Genomic DNA, 24,368 nt, shown 5'->3' with positions numbered 1-24,368 from the left:
AACCCGAATTAACCACCTAGAAAAACTTATTAAAACATGACTTGACATATGGAAGCTCATCAAAGTATGTCAGAAAACACAAATAGTGACATACGTAAAAAAACAAAACAAAGCACAATACCTTTAAGCATGGAAACCTATGATGTTATTTCCCAATAAAAAAACAGAAGTCAGCAAAAATTAAACAAGGATTTATCAGGTCTTTATTTGAATAACGTGTCAAAAATGAACATAGTTTGTGTTAAACTGTAACAAAATTTTCTTTCAACATAAACTGCTGAAGAGCCAAAATGAGTTTTAATGTGCAGTTTACATTTGAACCTGGATGTTCCCATCAAGCACAAATGTTTACCAAACTGTGTCAGGAAAATAATAAGTCAAATATTTATGAACCAACAACTAAGAAAGGTTAAAAAAAATCTGAATTATTATATAATCTAAATAATGAATAGAAACTTCTGATGATGTATAAAATTTTAATGAACTAGGTGGAACAGAAGGTTAAAGGTCAAAGCTCATGACCCATTTAATTAAACAAGCTTACAAGATGAATGCTGTAACAACCACAGGTCCAAATGTTGCCCTCAAACTCTGCAGGTGCTGCGACGCTAACAGAGATATAAAATAAAAACCCAATCACATATGGAAACCCATTTCTGCCAAATAACAAAATGAAAGTGTAAAATGCCTTTGGTTAGTCAAAAATTACAAAAATATCTTCAGATAGTAAATTTAAAACAATATCATATTTTTTCATATTTTTGCCAGTGAAGTTACATTTTTAATTCTCACAAAACTTTTACACCATAGAAAGACATTTGGTCTTTTCACTAACATACTAATTTAACTTAGAATAACCTCAAGTTTTTTGTTTAAATGATTGATTAAAGCTGTTTTGGTTAAGAATCTGCAAAAGATCAAATAAAAATAAAACAGTGTGAGCCTCAAACAAATTCAGATTTATTTACAACTAAAATAAAAGCAGCTCAATTAATATTTGAGGGGAAACATTTTTGGCAGAAAGGGGCTTCCATGTCAACTGTTGTAGTTTTTTCTTCTGCAGAAACAAACTACAGGACGGACGTCCTTATTGTCCATTAGTCTCAAAGTTGAGGCGCCGGCATGGACGTCTGAGCAGGGACTCATAGTGCAGACATATCTTCATTCAACATCCACCATCTCTACATCGTCCTGGCATCCGGACGCCTTCTTGTTCTTCTTCTTGGTCTGAGCTGATGAGGTGTTGTGCTTCTTCTGTGGTGCTGCTGTTGATTCCACTACAGAGAGACGAATGATGAGCAATTTTATTTTAGTGTCATAAAAAAGTATCAATAAAACACCAGAAGTTGAAAAACAACACAAAATGCAGCTGATGATCAGTCAGCTTTGATGCAGAACATGTGGAATCTAACTGGATGATGGACAAATGCATCATTTCCTGTGTCCACTATGTGGTGTTAAACCCCCCCCCCAAAAAAACAACCTTCACTCTCTAATCATCTGTGTCAGTATGTAACGTGTAGAACACACAGTGATAATCAGTGTTGGGGAGTAACATAATACATGTACCGGCATTATGTACTTAAAATACAAAATATGAGTAACTGTATTCTGTTACAGTTACCATTTAAAAAGGTGGTATTCAGAATACAGTTACTTTGTTGAAATAAATGGATTACACAGCAGTACAGTCCTATTTCACCTGTTAGGCTATGCCCTCTCTATTTTTGGTAATTCCATGCCGGTGGAGACCCAAACAAAAGACGCATTAAGAGGCTCTAATGCCTGGGTCTCACGGCCCATGTCACCTCTACTTGCCGCCAGCATAATGACGTGAAGAAATATTTTTGTAATTATTATTCAAAACATTATTTAATATGAAGGTGATAGCCAGAGTGTTAAAGGCATAGCCCTAAAGAATGCAGCCTCATGGGCAGTGTAGTGCTGCAGGGAGAATGGACTGTCATACCCGTTATGTGTCTGTGAGCGCGAGGGAGGGAGAAAAAGGAGAATCGAAAGTACGAGTTGTCACCAAGCAGAAACAGGAGCTGGAAGCATGTAAATATAACAATAACCACAGCAGCCAAAAACAGTGCCCGACAAGCCCAGTTGTAAGTAAGCTATTAAGACTCGACTGTACACCGTGTTCGTGTTTTCCTCCGAAACAATAAGTTTAATTCAATTCAATTTTATTTATATAGCGCCAAATCACAACATAAGTCGCCTCAAGGCGCTTCATAGATACAGAGAAAAACCCAACAATCATATGACCCCCTATGAGCAAGCACTTTGGCAACAGTGGGAAGGAAAAACTCCCTTTTAACAGGAAGAAACCTCCGGCAGAACCAGGCTCAGGGAGGGGCGGCCATCTGCTGCGACCGGTTGGGGTGAGAGAAGGAAGGCAGGATAAAAGACATGCTGTGGAAGAGAGACAGAGGTTAATAACAGATATGATTCAATGCAGAGAGGTCTGTTAATACATAGTGAGTGAGAAAGGTGACTGGAAAGGAAAAACTCAATGCATCATGGGAATCCCCCGGCAGCCTATGTCTATTGCAGCATAACTAAAGGAGGATTCAGGGTCACCTGGTCCAGCCCTAACTATATGCTTTAGCAAAAAGGCAAGTTTTAAGCTTAATCTTAAAAGTAGAGATAGTGTCTGTCTCCTAAATCCAAACTGGAAGCTGGTTCTACAGAAGAGGGGCCTGAAAACTGAAGGCTCTGCCTCCCATTCTACTTTTAAATACTCTAGGAACAACAAGTAGGCCTGCAGAGCGAGAGCAAAGTGCTCTAATAGGGTGATATGGTACTACAAGGTCACTAAGATAAGATGGGGCCTGATTATTTAAGACCTTGTATGTGAGGAGCAGGATTTTGAATTCAATTCTGGATTTAACAGGAAGCCAATGAAGGGAAGCCAAAACAGGAGAAATATGCTCTCTCTTTCTAGTCCCTGTCAGGACTCTTGCTGCAGCATTTTGGATTAGCTGAAGGCTTTTCAGTGAGTTTTTTGGACATCCTGATAATAATGAATTACAGTAGTCCAGCCTGGAAGTAATAAATGCATGAACTAGTTTTTCAGTGTCACTCTGAGACAGGATATTTCTAATTTTAGAGATGTTGCGCAAATGGAAGAACGCAGTCTTACATATTTGTTTAATATGTGCATTGAAGGACATGTCCTGGTCAAAAATGACTCCAAGGTTCCTCACAGCGTTACTGGAGGCCAAGGTAATGCCATCCAGAGTAAGAATCTGGTTAGATACCATATTTCTAGGCTTTTCAGGGCCGAGTACAATAACCTCAGTTTTATCTGAATTAAGAAGCAGAAAGTTAGCGGCCATCCAGGTCTTTATGTCTTTAAGACATTCCTGCAGTTTAACTAATTGGTGTGCGTTATCTGGCTTCATGGACAGATAGAGCTGGGTGTCATCAGCATAGCAGTGAAAATGTATGCTATGTCTTCTAATGATGCTGCCTAAGGGAAGCATGTATAATGTAAACAGAATTGGTCCTAGCACTGAACCCTGTGGAACTCCATAATTAACCTCAGTGTGTGAAGAGGACTCTCCATTTACATGCACAAATTGGAGTCTATTAGATAGATATGATACAAACCACTGCAGTGCAGTACCTGTAATACCTACAGCATGTTCTAATCGCTCTATTAGGATATTATGGTCGACAGTATCGAATGCTGCACTAAGGTCTAGCAGGACAAGCACAGAGATGAGTCCACTGTCAGAGGCCATAAGAAGATCATTTGTAACCTTCACTAAAGCTGTTTCTGTGCTGTGATGAGCTCTGAAACCTGACTGAAACTCTTCAAATAAACCATTCCTCTGCAGATGATCTGTTAGCTGTTTGACAACTACTCTTTCAAGGATTTTTGATATGAAAGGAAGGTTAGAGATTGGCCTATAATTAGCTAAGACTGCTGGGTCTAGAGATGGCTTTTTGAGTAAAGGTTTAACTACAGCTAGCTTGAAGGCCTGTGGTACATAGCTGATTATTAGAGATAGGTTGATCATATTTAAGATCGAAGAATTAATTAATGGCAGGACTTCTTTGAGCAGTTTTGTAGGAATGGGGTCTAAAAGACACGTTGATGGTTTGGAGGAAGTAATTATTGAAATTAACTCAGAAAGATCAATTAGAGAAAAAGAGTCTAACTTAACATCAATGGTACTAAGAGTAGCTGTAGATAATATTACATCTGTGGGATGATTACTGGTAATTTTTTCTCTAATGATAAAAATTTTATTTGTGAAGAAGTTCATGAAGTCATTACTAGTTAACGTTAAAGGGATTGTTGGCTCAAAAGAGCTCTGACTTTTTGTCAGCCTGGCTACAGTGCTGAAGAGAAATCTGGGGTTGTTCTTATTTTCTTCAATCAGTGATGAATAGTAAGATGTTCTGGCTTTGCGGAGGGCTTTCTTATAAAGCAGCAAACTATTTCTCCAGGCTAAATGATGATCCTCTAAATTTGTGACACGCCATTTCCTCTCCAGATTACGAGTTATCTGCTTTAGGGTACGTGTTTGAGAATTATACCACGGAGTCAGGTACTTCTGATTAGAGACCTTAGTTTTCACAGGAGCTACAGTATCCAGAGTCATATGTAGTGAGGAGGTGAAATTATTAACAAGATAATCAACCTCTGTTGGGGTAGTGTTCAGATAGCTGCTCTGCTCTATGTTGGTACAGGGCATTGAAGTTGATAACAGTGGGTGGATTATATTCTTAAACTTAGTTACAGTGCTTTCAGAAAGACATCTACTTTGATAAAGTCTACTCTCCACCGCTGTGTAATCAATTATTGTAAATGTAAATGTTATCAGGAAATGATCAGACAGGAGAGGGTTTGCAGGAAACACTGATAAATGTTCAGTTTCTATGCCATATGTTAAAACAAGATCTAGAGTGTGATTAAAGTGGTGGGTGGGTTCTTTTACATTTTGAGAGAAACCAATTGAGTCTAATAACAGATTAAATGCCATGTTGAGGCTGTCATTTTTAGCATCTACATGGATGTTAAAATCACCCACAATAATTATTTTATCTGAGCTCAGAACTAAATCAGATATAAAGTCTGAGAAATCAGACAGAAACTCTGTGTAAGGCCCAGGTGGACGATAGATGATAACAAGTAAGACTGGTTTCTGAGTTTTACAGCTGGGGTGGACGAGGCTAAGCATCAGGCTTTCAAATGAATTAAAAGTCTGTCTTGGTCTTTCATTAATTGATAGGCTGGTGTGAAAAATTGCTGCCACACCGCCCCCTCGGCTTGTGCTTCGAGATTTCTGGTAGTTAGAATGACTCCGGGGTGTTGATTCATTTAAACTAACATAATCATCCTGCTGCAACCAGGTTTCTGTAAGGTAGAGTAAATCAATTTGTTGATCAATTATTAAGTCATGTACTAACAGAGACTTGGAGGAGAGAGACCTGATATTTAATAATCCACATTTCACTGTTTTACTCTTTGGTTCAGATGTGGATACTTTGTTGTTCTTTCTTTGTAATTGTTTATGTTTAAGTTGTTTGTTGCTGGTTTTTAGTTAGTTTTTTGTCTGTTTGGGAGCCGACACAGTCTCTATGGAGATGGGTTTTTGGGGGGGTAGCAGGAGGAGAGAAGCTGCAGAGAAGCGTGTAAGACTGCAACTCTGCTTCCTGGTCCCAACTCTGGATAGTCATATTTTGGGGGGTTTAATAAATTTGTCCATATTTCTAGAAATGAGAGCTGCTCCATCCAAAGTGGGATGGATGCCGTATAGTTTTCTATACAAGATCGCTGCAAAAAGTGCAGCCTTACCTAATGTCCACCTACTGTTACTCATTTTATATTAGGATTTAAAAATGAGGTTGGTATTGGTTTGGCGAGTAACCTTCAGTACTAGTAATAAATCACACAGCAATAGTACATTAATGTAGTTATAAAAAGCATGATAATATATTAAATAATCCAAAGTATTCAGAATACGTTACTCTCATTGAGTAACGTAACGGAATACATTACAAAATACATTTTGGGGCATGTATTCTGTAATCTGTAGTGGAATACATTTTAAAAGTAACCTTCCCAACACTGGTGATAATGTCATATCAATCAGCTAAAACTGACGTCTTGCTGCCATTAGGTGGCGCTATGACTAGCGTTCAATGTTGCCACGTGGATGTCTTTAAGCCTTTGAGGCAGAGTGGACAATATGCATTTGAGTTTCAATGAAAAGTCAAAACTTTCATAATTTTGCATTGCCACAGTCTGCAGTTTTCCAAGAAGAGATAAATTACGAAGACTGGAAATAATAAAAACAATGCATCCCAAATGCTTTACCTATTTGTTAAGGTTATCTTATGACTGCATGAGAGTTTTGTTCTTGGGATGTTACATTTTTCCAATTTTTCCATAAACACCCAGAGCGTATGTAAATTTTCATCCATGCCCAAATTCAAAATAAGATTAATTAATGTAAAGTAATAAACGGAGCAATCCCAACTGGTCTTTCATATGTTTAGGTCTAAAGCTTAGTGGACCACACAGGTCTGGAAACCAGAGCCGCACACTAACACCGACTGAAGTACCTGAGAGATGCTGAAAACACTTAAGGAGAGAGTCAGTCAGAAGGTTTGGCACTCTTTACCTTCCATAGTGGCCTTCTCCTTCTGCTGGTGTTGCAGCTGTTTAATCAGCTTCCTCTTCTTCTTCCCTGACAGCGTGATGTTGGCTCTCGGACTCGTCCTGATGGGACAGAAAATGTCACAACGCGCTGCGGCCATGAGAAGGTGGAGGAAGGAGGGGGTCAGCTGACACTCACCTTCTCTTCTTCAGGTGATGGATGGTGATGAGACCTTCATCCACCACAGCTCCCACGATCTGATGCCGCTTCCTCTTCTCACGGCTCAGAACTCGCCGGCGCTTGAAAAGCTTCTTCCCCAACTCCTGCAAGAGAACCACGACACGTTCAAGGAAGGCAGAAACACTCGAGTGTTTAGAGCTCCTCATCAGATATGAAGGAACAAACAACAACAGCTGAAACATATCCAGGCTTTCTTTGAATTAGCTGACTCAAACAACTTAAACTCAGAGACAATGCAGATCTGAAACTGACGGTTAGAATCTAAATCAGGGGTAGATGAGAACTGGGCGAAAAATGCTCTGTGGGATATTTTGTTCTGAAAGTTGGAGTTGACATTCTGAGGACATAGTAATAAGTGTTTCTTTTCACTGAGCTCCATCTACTTCAGTCACACTTTATCACACAAGAAAAGCTACAGAGAAACGACCCAACAGGTTGTGTTTATGAAACATCTGCAGCAGAGAGTGATGTACATAACCCAATGTAATCAAGACACAGCCACAGTTTGTTATTGATGCATTTAATGTAATCTTGAAGCAGGTGGTAAATAAATCAGTATGTGTCTTGCAGCCGATTTAAACTGAAACCACAAAGTTAGGTTTAAAGTGTTAGCAGCTACACTGGAAACCAACAGAGTTTTAAAAACTTTCCATTTTCCTGTAAATGGGGACCGCTGATCTTGATCATAGACACTGGACATGGTTGCCACAGTAGAGTGAGTCTTCCACAAGTGATTTGTGGTTGTATCACATTTAATATGGCAGACAACTCTCAAGTAATATGCATATGAAGCCGTAAACAGATGATCAGTTCTTTTTTTTCAGTGAGAGAACTGCAAACTGCAGATGAAGTATTCAAACTACGAACACAGTAACAACAGCACATATAGTTTTTTTGTTTTTATTCCTGGCATTCATTCATCCATATTCTTTCACTTATCTAATTCCAGGTCGTGGGGTTGGAAGGGGGGCTGGAGCCAATCACAGCTACCATAGGGTGAGAGGTGAGGTACACCTGGAATAGTCGCCAGCCTGTAGCAGGGCTCACTTTTCTGGCAGTTTAGCTTAAATAATCTTAACATGTTGTTGTTGTTGTTTTACTGCACTTTTTACTGTTTTCACAGACTGATTGTAACACCAGCGTCAGTTTATAAAGAGAGAAAAGTACCATTGACCAGAACTGAGTTTAGCTCCACAACAGAAACGGTTTCTCACGTGACCCGCTTGGAAAACGTAACTGTCCATTGATGGCTTAAAAGGATTTCTCCACCAGGCTGTGGAAGAAAGACCTGAACATACTAACGATTACTTCAAAGTTTAAAACCTGCAGCTGTGCATCTGCCATGTTAGAAATTAACAGCCATAAAAATAATAATTTAAGCCATTAGAGCACCTTTGCTGCTTCCGGTTACTGTATAATCTATTCTTCTTAGAGCTGTAGCTGTTGTTTGTCTCGTGACGTTTCGATCGATGCAGTTCACTTGCCGTCCACAGGGTGTCCCAGTTTCCTGAAGTTACAATGCGCTCCACTAACAAAGGGATTGCACGAACACATTTAAAACAATTCCTCAAAATGTTTTAAGGCTATATTCGACTTCCCGCAACTGACAATACTGGAGAGGAAACTGTCTCAAAGGACTGATTCATTACTATAACTGTAGGGGGGTGTGAACAAAACTTTAACATCTGTCTGACTCGTTATTGTTTCCTGAATGTGCCCTCGGCTCCAACCGACTAACAGAAGGAAAAACAGGATTTCTTACAGTTTTCGGTTTGTTTATTCCTCCCGGAGGTGCCATGCTGACCAGCTCACGTGGAACACAGACTTCTTCTTCTGCGCTCTAAATCCTGGCTGTCCTCAGGCCACACGGCTCCTCACTGCCCCCAGCAGTCGTGACGAAACATTACAACGAAGCCCGGAGTTCAACGGCAAAACACCGTCACGTAAAAACAAGAAATTACAACTTTTATCTCAGACATAGTTTACACACAACGATAAAAATATGAACGTATAAATTATTCTTCTTGTTAGTATTAATAGCATTACTGTGCATAACTCATTGTTTCAGAATTATTCTTAAACTACATTTTTATAGCATTTAAAATAGATTCACAATTTTTAATTGGACAGGTCAAGTGCAGTTTATTTATTTATTTAGTCCTAATCAATTTTGCAACATTTTACTAAGCAACAACGAAGTAAACAAAGGACTACAAAAAGTTTAACAAAACAGTTACAGACAAATGAATAAATGAATGAAACAAATAAAAAGAGGTTATTTTTTTTCTTAAATAAAAGTTTCACACAGCCAGTTTTTAACATTTAGTAGCTCAACGCTCACATCCAGTGGCTACATCGCCATAATACAACCCCACACATACACATGGATTATCATTAAAAAATATATAAACTTCTTATATGTTGCCATTAAAATGTAGATCAATAACCACAAACATTCACATATTTTAGAGCAATTTTGTTGACTTTTACAAAAAAGTTAAAAAAAAAAGAAAAAATCTTTTTTAATTGTTAATTAAAAAAACATTCATTTAAAATTTAAGAATTCGTGAGAAAAATATTTACTAAAGGCTGTTCTTATGACTAGTTTTCATTACTTTTAAGTCAAAAATTGTGTTGGCTCAGTTCTACATTCCACTGTGTGGCGCTCAAATTCAAAACAACACAGTGATGAGCACAGACTTTACACCAATTCAAATTGATGCATACATAACTGCAAGTGTCTTAGTGTCATACACAGAAATAATCTGCAGAGTTGTTGTGGTTCAGAATGTGCAAATGAAAAAGAAACAGCTGTGAGATGCTCACCTCAGCAGGTGATCCACCTGCATGTTTGATTTATCAGATTTTTATGCTGTGATTTTTGTGACTATGCTTTTATGATGTTGTCCTCACAAAAAGGGATTTGTGTCTCCCCTCAGAAAACAGTCGTGTAAATGAAAATGCATGAATCCCTACACTCTGAAGCTGCTAGAAGATGTGAAGAAATGAAAAGATGAACTCAAATGCAAGTAAACGAGGTTTGCGGTTGGTATGGCGGTTGCCTTTGATGATGCAAAACATTTTGTCGACATTGTTGTGTTTGCTGGGCAGAAAACCTACAAAATTACAGTACAGCACTTCAGAGTCACACTGCTAGCGATCAAAGATTTATGTAAATTTGACAAGCTGAACACATTCTGTACTGTACAGGAGACACGGCACGAGATGGATTGACAATGGTCTACAGCCAATCAGGATGCAGAACACAATGCGCTGTAAGAAAAAAAAAGCATGCAAAATTGCACACAAAAAAATCCGGTAAACAGCGAAAGGTGAACCGCGTTATAGCGAGGGACCACTGTGTGTGTGTGTGTGTGTGTGTGTGTGTGTGTGTGTGTGTGTGTGTGTGTGTGTGTGTGTGTGTGTGTGTGTGTGTGTGTGTGTGTGTGTGTGTGTGGAGGCACGGTGGTTAGCACTGTTGCCGCACAGCAAGAAGGTCCTTAGTTCAGTTCCACCATCAGGCCGGGGTCTTTCTGTGTGAAGTATGCATGGGTACTCCGGCTCCCTCCCACCGTCCAAAGGCATGCAGTTTGTGGGGATATATATACACACACACACGCGCGCACAAATATTTGTATTGAATAAGGAATAAGGAATATATATGAATAAGGAATAAATATTTTTTGTCTATTTAATCCACTGTTTGATCATTAATACTGATCTTTCTGAATAGACACAAAGACACACATATACATGAATGCACAGAAAACACAGAAATAGAGGTATTTGCTCATTGGTTAGGACATAGTAAAGTGAGCTACATGTTTAAAACCTGAACACATCTGATAGGATCATCATTGTTTTTATCTCTTTCCCCCCACAATTCAGACTGGTTGACTGCAGTTTATCAGAGATCAGTTGTGCTGCTCTGGTGTCTGCTCTGAAGTCCAATCCTTACCATCTGAAGCTTCTGGACTTGAGTGAAAACAGTCTGTAGAATTCAGGAATTAAACAGATGCGTGTTTTCTTTGGAGAGTCCACACTGTAGACTGGAGACTCTTAAGTCAGTTTACTTCCTTGATTTCACAATTTTAACTCATACAATTTATGAATATACACAACATCCATCAATAAATCTTTACATTTTCTTTTGGTAATAATTTTATGTTTTTATTTGTTGTCACAGAATACATTTGAAAATGTAAGCCAAAAATATTCCTTTGGTTTCTGGAAATTTCATTGTAGCTTTACAATGTAAATGTTGTACATGTACAACGTTTATATGTGATAATTGATAGAAACATGTTGTCTGAAGTAGTGTTAAAATCATTTATAATGTATTGATTCTAAAGTGCAAGACTCGATTTGGGATCAGCAGCATGGTAGTATGTGCTTGTGTTTCAAGTGTGTAGAAAACTGAGAAGATGGTGGTCCACAGTAACAGAAGGATAAAATTGACTTTTTCCTTTTTCGAGAAAAGCTCAGTGACTGGGACGTTGTAATGTTGTGCTCCAGGTTTAAAATCTAAACACATCCAATTGGGTTATGAAAGATTATATCTACATGTTCTATATATAATATCAACGACCTTTAAACCCAAAGTAAAAACAAGGTCCAGTGTGTGGCCTTTGCTGTGTGTAGGACCGGACACATGCTGAGTCAAATGAAAATAATTTTCATAAAGTCTCTGGTGAATAGGTCGGAGTCATCATCAACGTGTATGTTAAAGTCCCCAACTATAAGCACTCTAGACAGCTTCATAGTAGCGGATAAGAAGTCGCTGAGCTCCGATAAAAATAACCTGTTATATCCAGGTGGACGATACACCACAGCACAGTACAAAGGATCCTTGTTACCAATTTTAAGCAGCTGCAGCTCAAACGAGCGAAAAAGTCCAGTTTTCACGGAGCGGCAGGAGAAACGGTCCTGGAAAGCCACGGCAAGCCCACCACCCCGATCAGACAACCGAGGCTGGGTAATAAAAGTATAGCCATCCGGGCAGAGTTCAACAAGTGATGAGTTGTCTACATCCCGCTGCCAGGTCTCAGTCAGGAATAAAAAATCGAGTTTTTTAGATAATATAAAATCATTCAACAAGAATGATTTATTAGACAGAGATCAAGCGTTAAAAAGCGCCATATTCAGTGAGCTAGAAGCCTCGTTATTTGCAGAGGCTCGAGTTAAGGGACGTAAATACACAGGGTTTGAGCCGTCCCGCTCATAGAATCCACTCACCGAGGGAAGAAAAAGCCAGCCCTCAAAAGAATCTGGATAAACCCTCCTGAGGTGGCAGGGTCTCAAAGAGCCGGGCCCAGCGTATCCAAACAAGGCCGTGGAAAACAAGTCCCCCTCCATGGAGCTTTTCTGGACACAGGAGACAACGCACGCTCGACGTCGCTTACCAGCCAAACCACGCCGCCAGTACATCCTGAGCTTTACCTGAATACCTCCTCTTCTCCCTCTCCTTCTCCGTGGTCTAGAGGGGCCACTGAAATCGCCTGACGAGGATCCAGCTAATGGAGGAGGGCGACGAGACATCGTGTGGCATCATAGAGGATCGGATGGATAGCAAGGCCAGGCGATCATACACCAGGGCTGCAAATACATCATTAAAACTGAGTGAGAACAGTAGAGCAGAAAAAAACAACACAACAGTAGTAGAGCGCGACAAACTACAACCGGCAGCGGCAGAGCCAAACACAGGCGCCATCATACCGGAAGTGAGAAAGAAAGTACTGAGAAAGTCTTTCCAACACCAGCAATGCCGTTTGTCAGAACCACTCTGATGGGTCTCTGTTGGTCAGGCAATGCTTTAAAGATGTCCTGGCACCTGATTGGAGTGTCATGGAGGATCTTGGAAGCTGTCTCCAGCTGCCTCACCTCATGTTGGGTATAAACTCCCTCACTCTGTTCCTCTGTGATGTAGAGCTCAGTGTAGATCCTGTTGAGGAGGTTTCTACTTCTTGTTTCATTAGTTCCTTCAGTCAGACATTCACATCTGCTCAGCCCAGCTGAAAGAGCAAAACCTGGATGTTTGTGGGGAGTTTCTCCGATTTCTGAAAAGCATCACTGAAAGGTCTCCCTCTCACTTTTTGGCATCTCACATTAACTAGCCCAGATCTGGTTTGCCAGAGGTGGCCCACAGATGGGCCAGCACAAGGCCAGTTGCAGACACACTGGTGGTCCTGTGCTGGCTCATGTGTGGATTAGCTCTGGCAAACCTGATCTGGGCCACCAAAGGGCCGTCATTCTTTGCGGTATGTGGGCTATGTGCAAGTTGTGTGCAGCCACGTACCAGTTGTAGACACAGTGCTGCCCTGTGCCTGTGCCTGTCCCAGAACAGTTTCAGCTCCAGCCCCAGATGTCAGCCTAATGTGTACTCTAATCAAGCCATGTAATAACAACATGTGCCGGAACACAACAGTGCAAAAGTAACAATACGAAACTTTGCTCAGACAGTGAATGGACTGATTCTTACAAAGCGCTTTTCTACTCTCACGGATTACTCAAAGTGCTCTATACAACATGCCACATTCACCCAATCAAACACTTTCTCTAAACTGAGTGCTTCCTAACAATATTCATACACATTCACACTGTTGACATGCAGACTAGAGGACCTGTTCTACCTCCTGAGGTACAGCCACCCGATGGCAACCATGAGTAAACCCTCACTAGGTTTTGGATAAAGTGTACACTCACAAACCTGTCAAACCTGCATCATTGCCAGGCCTGGCCCATATCTGGATGACATACCACTTACCATGCCAGAAGTCAGCTAGCAGTGCCGGCGTGACACCAGATCTGGGCCAAACTTGTCTGCTATGTGGGTTGCTCCTTATGATTTCTTGGTAAAGTATCTAATTCCTTGTAAGCCTGATATTAATATCCTTATTTATCTTTGCAACCTGGAAAGATTAATTTTAAAAAAAAGTTTTCTTAGACTAAAACTAGATTTTGAAGGCTTTCGTAATGTTTTAATGGTTAAATAAATGCTTTAATTTTCCTTCTTCACAACTTCAGCCATCTTTTCAGAGATTCCACCTCACAGTGTTAGCAATAATGAAACAAAGACAAAGATGAAGCTCATTTAAACACTTGTGTTAACAAAAGTTAAGAGATTCTGGAAGATCACCTGATTGACCAGCAGAGGGCAGCACAAGCAAACAGCTTCAAATGGAGCAGCAGAAGAAACCTTTTCTTAAACCCATGTTTCAAAGCAGATGAAAATAAAAGTGCATAACTGCATTTGTTTCATTAGTATTTGTCTTACCTTTACCTCTCTCAGCTGTTTTAGTTTTGAAAGGGCGAAAAGTTTGAGAGATTTTGTGATCAAGTCAGTGAAACATCTGAGAATGAGGTCACTTCCAGATGAAAGAATTCTGCCCGTGGACACAATCGCACACTAAATCACAGCAAATAAGACGACAGGGCTATATGATCGTTCCTGATTGATGATTGTTCCTCGTTTCATGCTCCAGTGTGACAAAGTCCGTTCAGTCTGCATGTTCAGTCTGTCCCTCTTAGCTTTTGAGGAGAGAAGCTCAACTGTTTCTTAGATTTTCAAAGTTGTTCAGTTCATACAGGAACTGCAGCACTGTTGCTGTTTTCTAACCTAACCATAAAAACTCACTGTTAACCACCGTGATGTCACAAGGATTTGATCTGACAGACAAGCTTCGAAGGTCAACATTATTTGGTGTAAATGTACATTGTAGAGTGGTGCACGTTGTGGATTTGTGCACCGTGGGTGTGAGGTGTTCTGTCTGAGGGCACTGACAAAGACCAAAGCTTCTACACACTGCTCAACATTTCACACGCGTTAAATGTGTCATATTGTGTGCACATTTTTGGATGTCTCATTTTATGAAAGTATTATTGATTACATGAATTTAAAGATTACTGCAGACTTTCTGAGTATTTGTTTCAGTTACTGCGATTATGTTTATGAAGATAACATTATGTGAGCACTCTGACAGCTCGTCCCTATCACTGTGCATTTCTAACATTCCCTTATTTTCTGACACTGTAAAATGCTGTCACTCACTCTGAACATGGACAGATGAAGGTTTACGGTTAAGTAAGTTAAGCGGAGGTAAAGTTCAGTTTGTGTCTATTTGTATGGATGGAGTGAACCTGATACCACATAGCTGATCATGCGTCTGTATGTCTGAACATGCATATTATCTTTAGTGTGTGTGTGTGTGTTTTTAATTCAAACTGTGTAGTGCAAACAAAGGTTATTCTAATCATTGTAGTATTTATCCAGTAAAACATTTTTATTCTGTAAGTTCAGCACCATTAGCCTGAAATAAAGCATGGTTACTGCGCTGTGAAACAGTTAGATCCAGCCTGCAGGGCTGCAGTGGAAATGCTGTCACTGATTATCAAATGCTGTAAAACTGGTCAGTGAAGAATAATGAGGTATTCTTCAAACCCAATAGAGCATGCTCATTCAGACAAAACTGCAGGTAAAGAGACCTGTCTGAGCATCTCAAGTGAGGAAAGCATCACTTTGTTATGTCCACAGCTTCTAGACTTCAAATTGTCCAACGACTTTGAAGCCTCTGAAAATCTGATACTCTATAAGAATATTAGTAACTTCTAAAAACTATGTACAGTACTCTGATTATACCCTTTGGATTAGAGCTGAAAAGCTACACATCCATCATTATTGAGCACTGGACTTAAAATACATTTTTGTGTTGCTGTACAAAATTTAGAATTGTGCAATTTTTTAAATACTATTGGACCAAACTGTAACTTTGTGTTTTTGTGTCATTAACACAGTGACCATCATTTACTTCACACTAGAGATGCTGGAGCTCTGAAGTTAAAGAAAAATGTGTCACTGTCCAAATACTGAGAGCGTTTTTTAGCATAAGAATGAATTACAAATGGATAAAACGAATAAAAAAGTGATCACGCTCTGAAGTCATTCTGATTGGTTGCACCGGTCACAGTGTTTGAGTCAAAAAAAATTGTGATGATGTAAGGAGGCCAAATTACACAACCCATGTCACCGTCTAAATACTGACAGTATGTACCACCGGTATCAATGCTTTCTTTTGCTGTTAGAAGGCCTGAATGGCACGTGCACAATAATCATCTTAACAGTTACAGTCAGAATCAGATTATAAATCTTTCAGCATCAACACAGACAGATCTACTTAGTAGTTACTCTACTTTCAAATATCAACTGTAAAGTTACAGAACACCTAGTGGAAGTGGAAAAAAGGGACAAAACAAGAAAACTTAACTGATATGAGCTCTTAATTTCCCCAGGCGATCATTTACATTAATATTTTAATTTGTGTGCTTCTTATTTATTATAAAACGAGTTATAATATCACATATGCACTAATTTGCATAAAGTCCAACAAATAATGTAGTAAAAAAATGAATAAGTGAACTGTGAAAATAATTTCTTTACAAATAAATAATAAAAGTGCCAAAGTTGTTGTTTTGTAATAAAGAAGACCTGTTACAGAAGAAAAATCTCAATATAAAACCTGGTTTGGCAAATCAAAATCTACTAAACCATAAAAATAAAGATGTCTGACTGTAGGGGCTAGTTTGAATACTTTTAAACGTCATCAGACAGAAACAGGACCTCAGAGTAAAAACAAGACAGATTCATGCAAAGTCATTTATTTCTATGGTTTCCATGGGTGAAAGAACCACACTGTGAAATATCCATCAAATGTTTTTAATTTCATATTATTCACAGAAACATTAGATAACACTGACAAGAGTGACGATGTCAGCACCAGATTCAAGTCAGCTTCACTTTGATAAAATAAATTTACAATAAATTCAAAACTGGTGAACATAGATAGAAAACAGGACCGAGACGGCTGTCTGCTGCAGTTAACCTGATCTTGGTCTTTTACGGGGACTAGCAACATTGTTATTGTTACAGTCAGTGTTACTGTTAGTGACGCTATCAGTGCCAGTAATCCTTTTAATTTGCCTAAATGCATCTGCCACAGGTTTGCTATTAATGCACAGTGCACCACCAGGCCTTTCGAACTGGGATGGTTCTCTGTTTGAGTCACCAACACACATCCAGTTTTGAATGTCAGAAACACACCATTTGGAATGATCACATTTATGACTCCATTCACCTGCGTCAGTTTTTACTGACATGATGGTGACTAGTTCGTTTTTTTTCCCAGTTTTAAAAAGCGGACGTTTTCCACTCTCTTCAGGGTCGCTGCGCCAGGTCTGGATGGATAAATTGGTCTGTAGTGTGTCAGCAATGGTGACATAAAGATCTCCTGCCAAAGTAAAGACAAACATCAGGAAACCACCAGACAGTGTTACAATAAGCCAGAATTAAAAAAAAAAAAGAGAAAAGTGTTGCTCACAACAACCCTGACTCTACTTTCTCTTTCTGAGAGTTTCTGGGAAGTTCCAGCTCTTCTTATTGAATGATTTCTTTTACAAACATCAGACCTCATATGATCCCTGCTGCTACACTCCCCTGCACTAACTCTGCACTGAGGCTGGGTCACACTAACACCTTAATGAAAGGTCTCCATGGCAATACAAACTTACAGCATAACATGTGTGTTCACAGGATTTATTTTACAGCTTCCACAACATTTTCATACCAGGATCATTATTTAATTTTATATGTGAGTTATTTTTAGAGTTAAAATCTAAATAAAGTGAGTTTTGAACAGAACTACTCTGTAAAGTTAGATCTACTCGTCGCCCAGCTCATGTTTCACAGGCCAAAACATTAGAGAAGTTAAAATAAAGGACTGTGTTGGGCTTGATGTTTCACACTTTGTAAATAAGAGTCTCAGAACTTTGGTGGGGAAACTACAGAAAGTCACAATGATTTCACAAAAGACACAGTGTTTAAGATTTTTTTCTTAAATGAATGAAGCAGAAATCTCACCTTCAGGATCCCTTTTCTTGGAGATTTGTTTAACAAAGCGTATAAACTTCAAACCACCGGATGACAACAAGTCCTCATGGTAGGGCAGCGTTCGTTTTATGTTGGAAGAATCTTTTTTCAGGAGTTTTTCAGGATTGTGTTTTTTAAATATATGAGCATTGATGTCTTTAAGATGCTGAGCTGAAAAAAAGTAAAATGAGGGACGTACATGTTACTGTGTTAAAACTTCACATACACTCTAGACATGAAGAATTACCTTGGACATGCTGCCTTACCTATTTGTGCAGACTTATCAGAGGGCAGTGTTACACACATAAATATCTGTGCGTACCTTTTCCCACTTTCAGGATAGAAATTATTGCTTTCATCTCCTTCGGGGAATTTTGGTGTGCTGTGTAAAAGCCAGACTACATTATCCTTATCCATCATCACAACTCCTGCAGAACAAGAACATGAAAGAGCTCATGTCATTATTAAGAAGAGAACATTTTCTGAGTGATCTGAGAATAACAGAAGCTGTGGTTCTGATGCTCAGAGGTGAGCGTGAAGGAGAGCACATTTAAATCAGGTGTGTTTTTATTAGTATTTCTTATGTTATTTTTATTATTATTATTAAAAAATTATTTCTACCCACCTTTGCTGTGGCCATATTGTTGTAGTGCGTTACAACTTGGCATTTGATCATTGTATGCAATGAATGCAGAATCTGGCGACTGCTCATCCGGAAAGAATCCACAAAAACATAACATAAATTATGTCTTTCCTCAAAGTGCATACACACTAATAACAGAAACTCATGGAGTTATTCTCACTTTTTCAAAGTAGGGCTTCAGGGTATTTGCCAGGACACCAGCTTGGTTGTTGACAGGCTTGTTATTCTTTTTAAGGTTCTGGTCGGTTGAATCAATGTAAACATAATCAAACCCACCAGGCTTCTTGTACAAAATAAACCTGGTGATGTCAGAGACAAGTCAGTAAATTCAAAGATAACAATAAATGATGAGAAGCTTAACTGAGCATGGAAGAAGAAAATAACAAACTCTGTTATACCCGAGTCTCACAAGCACCTGTAGAGTAAGCAGAGATATGACTGAAAACCTTTAACTATGAATAACAGGGCCTTTTATGAATAGTATTTTCCACTGGCTTCCCCATGATGCTAAAATGAGATGAAGCTTGTGAAATTTTGCAAAGTGTTTTCTTTCCCTGTTTCCTCTTTTGATCAATAAAGTGAGAATAATACGAGTGATGAAAATAGATGTGCAGGGCTGGAGAAAGGAGGCAAGTGTCACAGTATTGTGTGTTGTCTTCATAGTTTTAGGTATGCGTTATGTCTTACTGCCCAAATGAAGTTATTTATGAAATGGAAATATATAAAATAACTGATAATAACAGTGTAAAATAGTGTAGCAGTGTCTGAACATCATCTATGACTATGTTGAAACGCAGGTGCAAAAGGTACCATAGCGTAGCTTTGAAGCACTTGAAGACCAAAGTTACTAATGTGTAATTCAGTACACCTGAATGAATAGCTCAGATGTTGTCTTACCAGTCTACATCACCATTAGTTTCATTTTTACAGGATATAGTGCCCTCACAATGTGAGCCAAGCAGACCAACAGTGAGGACAATCATCCAAAGGACGTCCTGAAAAAACAGAATAACAAAAAAGTCATTTTAATACATCATCTTCCCTTTAGGAGAAAACAGAATTATCTCACTATTACTGGCTGCAGTGTCTTTACAGGTAATAACATAATGCAGTATCGCAGCATGGCTTGAGTTCACAGGTTATTCTGTGCTACACCAAATATGTCACCATCCTAATACAAACAGAAACTAACTTACCATCAGGCCGAGTGAAGAGTGCGTTAGTCCTCTGCTGAACTGACTCTTAGTTATACAGCTCCAGAATATGATTTATGTTAGGTCTAAACTCACAGACCTCGCTGTCTCAGAGACCGATCCTTGTGAACAAAGCAAGACCACAGCGCTTTTGTCTTTTACTTGCCGGCAAGGGAAGCCCGATCAGGGTCTTAGAGTTATAAGCCCTTCACCCGAACTCAGTCAACTCCGAAACTGACTTCCCTTACAGCTCCTTTTATTCGGTGAAAGCAGTCATACATCCAAGGCAAGCATTTGTGCGCAACATCAGCATGTGTGTGTATGTGTGCCATCTCCTGTCATACCATACATGGCGCGACCCTTTGACATCTCCAGTCACTCCATTTAGGGCATGAACTTTTAACAAACATGTAAAAATCTTGTTAAATTTATAAAAAACTTGTGGTTTCTTTTGTGCAACAGAAAAACTACTATGAAGAAACTACTTACTACATGCAAAGGCTAAAACCTAATATGGAATAAACATTTTATCAGCTTGTGACTTTGCACAAATGACAATTTCAGAAGAATCAACTCTAAAAATTTGCACTGATGCATGGTCAAGAATTTTAAGAACTCACACTGATATGAAAATGAATAAAACAGGAGCTTCTTCATTTTGTACCAGGCAGGAAACTTATTTGCTTGCTGTCAAACTAAATACCGTATTTGCACGACCATAAGACGCACTGTACTAAAAGGCGCAGTCTCAGTTATGTGTGCCATTACTGTATTTAACACACACATAAGGTGCACTGGATCATAGGGCCCATACAAGTACCGTATGCGTATTTAAAAATAAAGCGTTCGGTACCTTACTCACATTTCTATTACCGGTAATCGTCATCATCAACAACACACAAGCATACAAGTGTGCGTATTTAAAAATAAAGCAGGAGCAAAACTGAGTTTGGTACTCACATTTTTATCATCAATCAAACCCATCGAAGTCCTCATCCCCTTCTTCTCCACAGTGTGACTCACCGGGATGTCAAAAGTGAACGGCACCTCGTCCATGTTAGTGATGTGGCTGGGCTGGATGTTTTTGTCGCCGATGTGTTTGCTGCAGTAGGAGCGGAAGATGGCCAGCTATTCCTTATAATCCGCTGGAAGTTGCTGCGCTACCGTAGTCCTGGTCCGGATGGAAAAATGGCACCGTTTCATAAAACGAAAGCACCAAGACGGACCTCCTTGGAAATGTTCAATGTTCATCTCTTCAGCTAGTGAAACTGCTTTTAGCCAAATGGTGACCGTCGAAACGCTTCTCCCGCTCGTTCTTTGCTCGATGATCCACCGCTCGAGTCTTTCCTCCAACTCGGGCCACCTCGCCTTATGTCCGCGGAAACTCAGCTGCGTTTTCTTGACCTGCCGGAGCTTGTTTTCTAGCTTCCTCCATTTGCGAACCATCGATTCGTTAATCTTAAATTCTCTCGCCGCTGCTCGATTTCCATGTTCCTCCGCATAGCTGATGGCCTTCAATTTAAACTGTGCTTCGTAAGCGTGTCTCTTTGCCATTTTCAGGGTTGTTAAAACAACGATGTTCCGCATAATGCACATACCTGTCCTTTTATACAGGTATGTGCGATTGTCCGGTATATACGATCACCGCCCACACTTCACCCTTTAGCGTTCTCATGGTGTTCTCTACTACGTCCTCCTTACAACACACAGGGCGCACTGCGCTATAGGGCGCGCCGCACTTTTTGAAGAAAATCTAAGACTTTTAAGTGCGCCTTATGGTCGTGAAAATACGGTACTTCATTATATTTTTACCCATGAATGTTTAAGACAAGCACCAAAAAAACTAAAAGTGATTCTTCTATAAGTGATACCTCACTACTACGAAAGCTTTTCACTTTGATGAAAGCAAAGTTATTTTTTCCTACACTGCAGGCAACTACAGTTTACAGATTTTAGCAAATATTACTCCAAGATACTCCAACATTACAGAGCTTTATTCATCCCAAACACCATGCACTATGCCACACCCGTGTGGCATTTGATGTTGTTGTGTCGATTGGTTGCTTTTAACAGCTGTATTCCAACGGGGGTGATTATGCACTAAATGTTATTAGTTATTGAGATGTGACATCACTTCCTGTTTACAGGATTAGCTGATGATTTTGATTGCCTACAATGCATTATGTATAATGAGTTTTCACTCACTATTGTAACACATCTGTAAGAAATCAATGCTTTACCTGCAGCAGGAAAAAATTATGTAGACAAATTCTTTTTATGTATATGAAGCTAATTAAGTCCTTTTAATTGTACTTTAGAACATGTTTTTTCTGTCATCATTAAACCCTGCTAATCATTTCCTGTGTCAATTTAAAAAAAACATGAGCTAACAGCGTGTAAGTATACAGAGTGTCACAACCCGGCTCATAGGAAATGACAATCAAGAGGGAGACCACACACAGGCTTTTAAAGGCTGTAAGACATATTTAATGAAAATAAGGTAAAGCAACTGAAAGACAATTTAAAGGACATTACAGCCATAACTGAAACTTCCAAATGAACATGATGGGTGCCAGACAGAGCGAGCCAGAGCCAACGCCAGCCCCCGCTGGTTCAGTCAAGGTGTCTTTATACACACTGGGACTGGCCTCTCAGGTGTGCTGCATCAATAATTGGGTCAGCTCCACCTACCTGCAAGAAACAGGTAACAGAAAAAGCAAAACACAAGGCCAGCCCACTGGCCGTCACAAGAGTAACAAGGTACATGCTGTCTGATATGTAAAGGCTTCATTTGCCAGTCACTGATAACAGTTTTTTCTTTTTTTTGATTAAATATCCACTGGTAGTTTCCCCATTGGTCATTTTCTTTGTCTGGACAGTGGAAGCTTATTTTTGCCTCTTTACCATACTAGTCATAACAGCCACTTTTTGTCTCATCCAAGTTGTCCACCGATTAAATGCTCACCCAGACATAGAAAACTAGATCCAGTCATAAATTCCTTTATGCTGAATTAAATGATGAAATTTTTATTCGCAACTTTACACAAATTTGGTTTTGGAAACTCTTTCATAAACTGGATAAGAATATTATACAATTCCCCAACAGCTCGTATCAGAACAAATGACCAGACATCCTCCAGCTTCTGTCTCCTGAGGGGCACCAGACAGGGATGCCCACTCTCCCCTTCACTTTTTGCAATTTTTATCGAACCTCTAGCAGCAGCATTTAGACAGGCTACAACAATTAAGGGCATAAAATGTAAGAACATAGAACATAAAATCAGTCTCTATGCGGATGATGTGTTGCTTTTTCTGCAAAACACACAAACCAACCTCTCTGAGGTAATTACTCTAATAAACTGGTTTTCAAGAGTTTCAGATTATTCAATTAACTGGCCAAAATCTACAGTTCTCCCCATTAACTGCTCCTTCCATAATTCTTCCTCTGCCCCACTGCAATCCGGAAATATTAAATATTTAGGTATTAATGTTTCTCCTAAGCTTTCAGACTTAACTAAATTAAACCACATCCCACTTCTAAAGAAAGTAGAAGGCGATCTGACTAGATGGAAATCTGTACCCATATCACTCATGGGAAGGGTCGCCACTATAAAAATGATGATCTTGCCAAAAATAAATTACTTATTTTTGATGATCCCTAACAAACCATCACAAGATTGGTTCAGATCTCTGGATTCATATATTTCCAAATTCCTTTGGAAAGATAAACCCCCGCGTATCAGCTTAAAAACGCTACAAAGAACCAAGGATAGAGGAGGATTAGATCTGCCTAATTTTCACCAATACTTCTTAGCCAACAGGCTTGAGTTCATCTCAGAATGGTCAAAACATACCTTCTTAGATGAGCCCTGGCTAGATGTTGAACAGGCACTATGCAAGGATCTAGAGATTTCAGACCTACCATTTATTAGCTCAAACATAAGACATGAATGCTTTAAAAGTATCAACATCAGCTTCTCTCTGACAGCATGGTGGGAGTTTCTAAAAATAATGGAGTCTTCATTAATCCCATGCAAACGTACACCTATCTGGAATAACCCTGACATATTACAAAACAGTAATATGATAAACTTTTCAGATTGGAGTTGTAAAGGAATTAAATACTTAGAACATATATTAGAGGGAACAGAATTTATTCCATTTGACAGACTAGTTGAACAATATGGGATCAACAAGAAAAGATTTTTAGAATATCAACAAATTAAATCCATAGTAAAAAAGAAATTTAACCTCAGTCAAGTTGAATTACAAACACCACCTAGTGCGGCACATTTCCTTACTCTTAAATCCCCCAAATTATTATCTAAAATATACAGAACACTTTCTAAATTAGATGAATCAATATCCCTTCCTATTGCAAAGTGGGAAGCAGATTTATCAGTCAGCTTAGACCAAAACTTCTGGTCTCAGATTTGCTTAAAAACCTTTAAATTGATTAAAAATCCCAGTCTGCAATTAATACAATACAAAATACTACATAGAGTGCACTATACAGGTCATCGGATGTTCAAGATGGGCTTTACATCTTCCAACAACTGCTCACACTGTCAAGGCAATACACCAGACAATTACATTCACGCTCTCTGGTTCTGTCCACCAGTGCAGAAGTTTTGGTGCGAGATATGTGAAGACTTATCAAAGTGTCTGAAATGTAACATTCCAACTTCCCCCTTAGTGTGTTTGTTGGGCAGCTTAGATAATGTCACTTCAGAAAAGAATATAGCCCATATGGT

General features: G+C 39.2%; 2 protein-coding genes across 3 annotated transcripts; both read right to left on the bottom strand.

The window, feature by feature from the left end:
• Positions 1 to 180: 180 nt before the first annotated feature.
• c4h11orf98 (chromosome 4 C11orf98 homolog) lies at positions 181 to 8,706 on the bottom strand. Of its 2 annotated transcripts, XR_014915885.1 has the most exons (5): positions 8,623 to 8,706; positions 6,819 to 6,943; positions 6,645 to 6,742; positions 1,970 to 2,418; positions 1,213 to 1,277 (listed from the first exon to the last, which is right to left on the bottom strand). XR_014915885.1 is itself a non-coding variant. In XM_085436025.1 (4 exons), exons 1-4 carry the CDS (start codon positions 8,656 to 8,658, stop codon positions 1,162 to 1,164), a joined length of 375 nt encoding a protein of 124 aa, XP_085292151.1. In that variant the 5' UTR covers positions 8,659 to 8,705; the 3' UTR covers positions 181 to 1,161. The 2 variants fall into 2 exon arrangements, 1 of the variants encoding a protein (XP_085292151.1); XM_085436025.1 differs by lacking the exon at positions 1,970 to 2,418 and having other exon boundaries at positions 181 to 1,277; positions 8,623 to 8,705.
• Positions 8,707 to 16,501: 7,795 nt separating this feature from the next.
• On the bottom strand, positions 16,502 to 19,826 carry LOC146689271 (deoxyribonuclease-2-beta-like). The gene is made up of 7 exons (XM_085436947.1): positions 19,618 to 19,826; positions 19,319 to 19,416; positions 18,582 to 18,720; positions 18,404 to 18,482; positions 18,045 to 18,206; positions 17,770 to 17,949; positions 16,502 to 17,140 (listed from the first exon to the last, which is right to left on the bottom strand). Exons 1-7 carry the CDS (start codon positions 19,618 to 19,620, stop codon positions 16,731 to 16,733), a joined length of 1,071 nt encoding a protein of 356 aa, XP_085293073.1. The 5' UTR covers positions 19,621 to 19,826; the 3' UTR covers positions 16,502 to 16,730.
• Positions 19,827 to 24,368: the final 4,542 nt, after the last annotated feature.

Source organism: Copadichromis virginalis, linkage group LG17 (assembly GCF_057382275.1).
Source record: "Copadichromis virginalis isolate Kocher_CV1m ecotype Utaka linkage group LG17, C_Virginalis_male_GT1.1, whole genome shotgun sequence".
Lineage (NCBI taxonomy): Eukaryota > Metazoa > Chordata > Actinopteri > Cichliformes > Cichlidae > Copadichromis > Copadichromis virginalis.
The sequence above is the reverse complement of the archived record's forward strand: the minus strand, read 5'-3'. Positions and strand labels throughout refer to the sequence as shown.

Excerpts from the sequence above, each read along its gene's own strand:
- LOC146689271 (XM_085436947.1), bottom strand. Across the intron at positions 18,483-18,581 it reads TGAAGCCCTACTTTGAAAAA|TCGCCAGATTCTGCATTCAT; the intron begins GTGAGAATAACT and ends CCGGATGAGCAG. Across the intron at positions 18,207-18,403 it reads ACAATATGGCCACAGCAAAG|GAGTTGTGATGATGGATAAG; the intron begins GTGGGTAGAAAT and ends CTTGTTCTGCAG.
- c4h11orf98 (XM_085436025.1), bottom strand. The coding sequence starts at position 8,658 with ATGGCACCTCCGGGAGGAATAAACAAACCGAAAACT. Across the intron at positions 6,743-6,818 it reads CATCACCTGAAGAAGAGAAG|GACGAGTCCGAGAGCCAACA; the intron begins GTGAGTGTCAGC and ends CTGTCCCATCAG. Across the intron at positions 1,278-6,644 it reads GGAGAAGGCCACTATGGAAG|TGGAATCAACAGCAGCACCA; the intron begins GTAAAGAGTGCC and ends GTCTCTCTGTAG.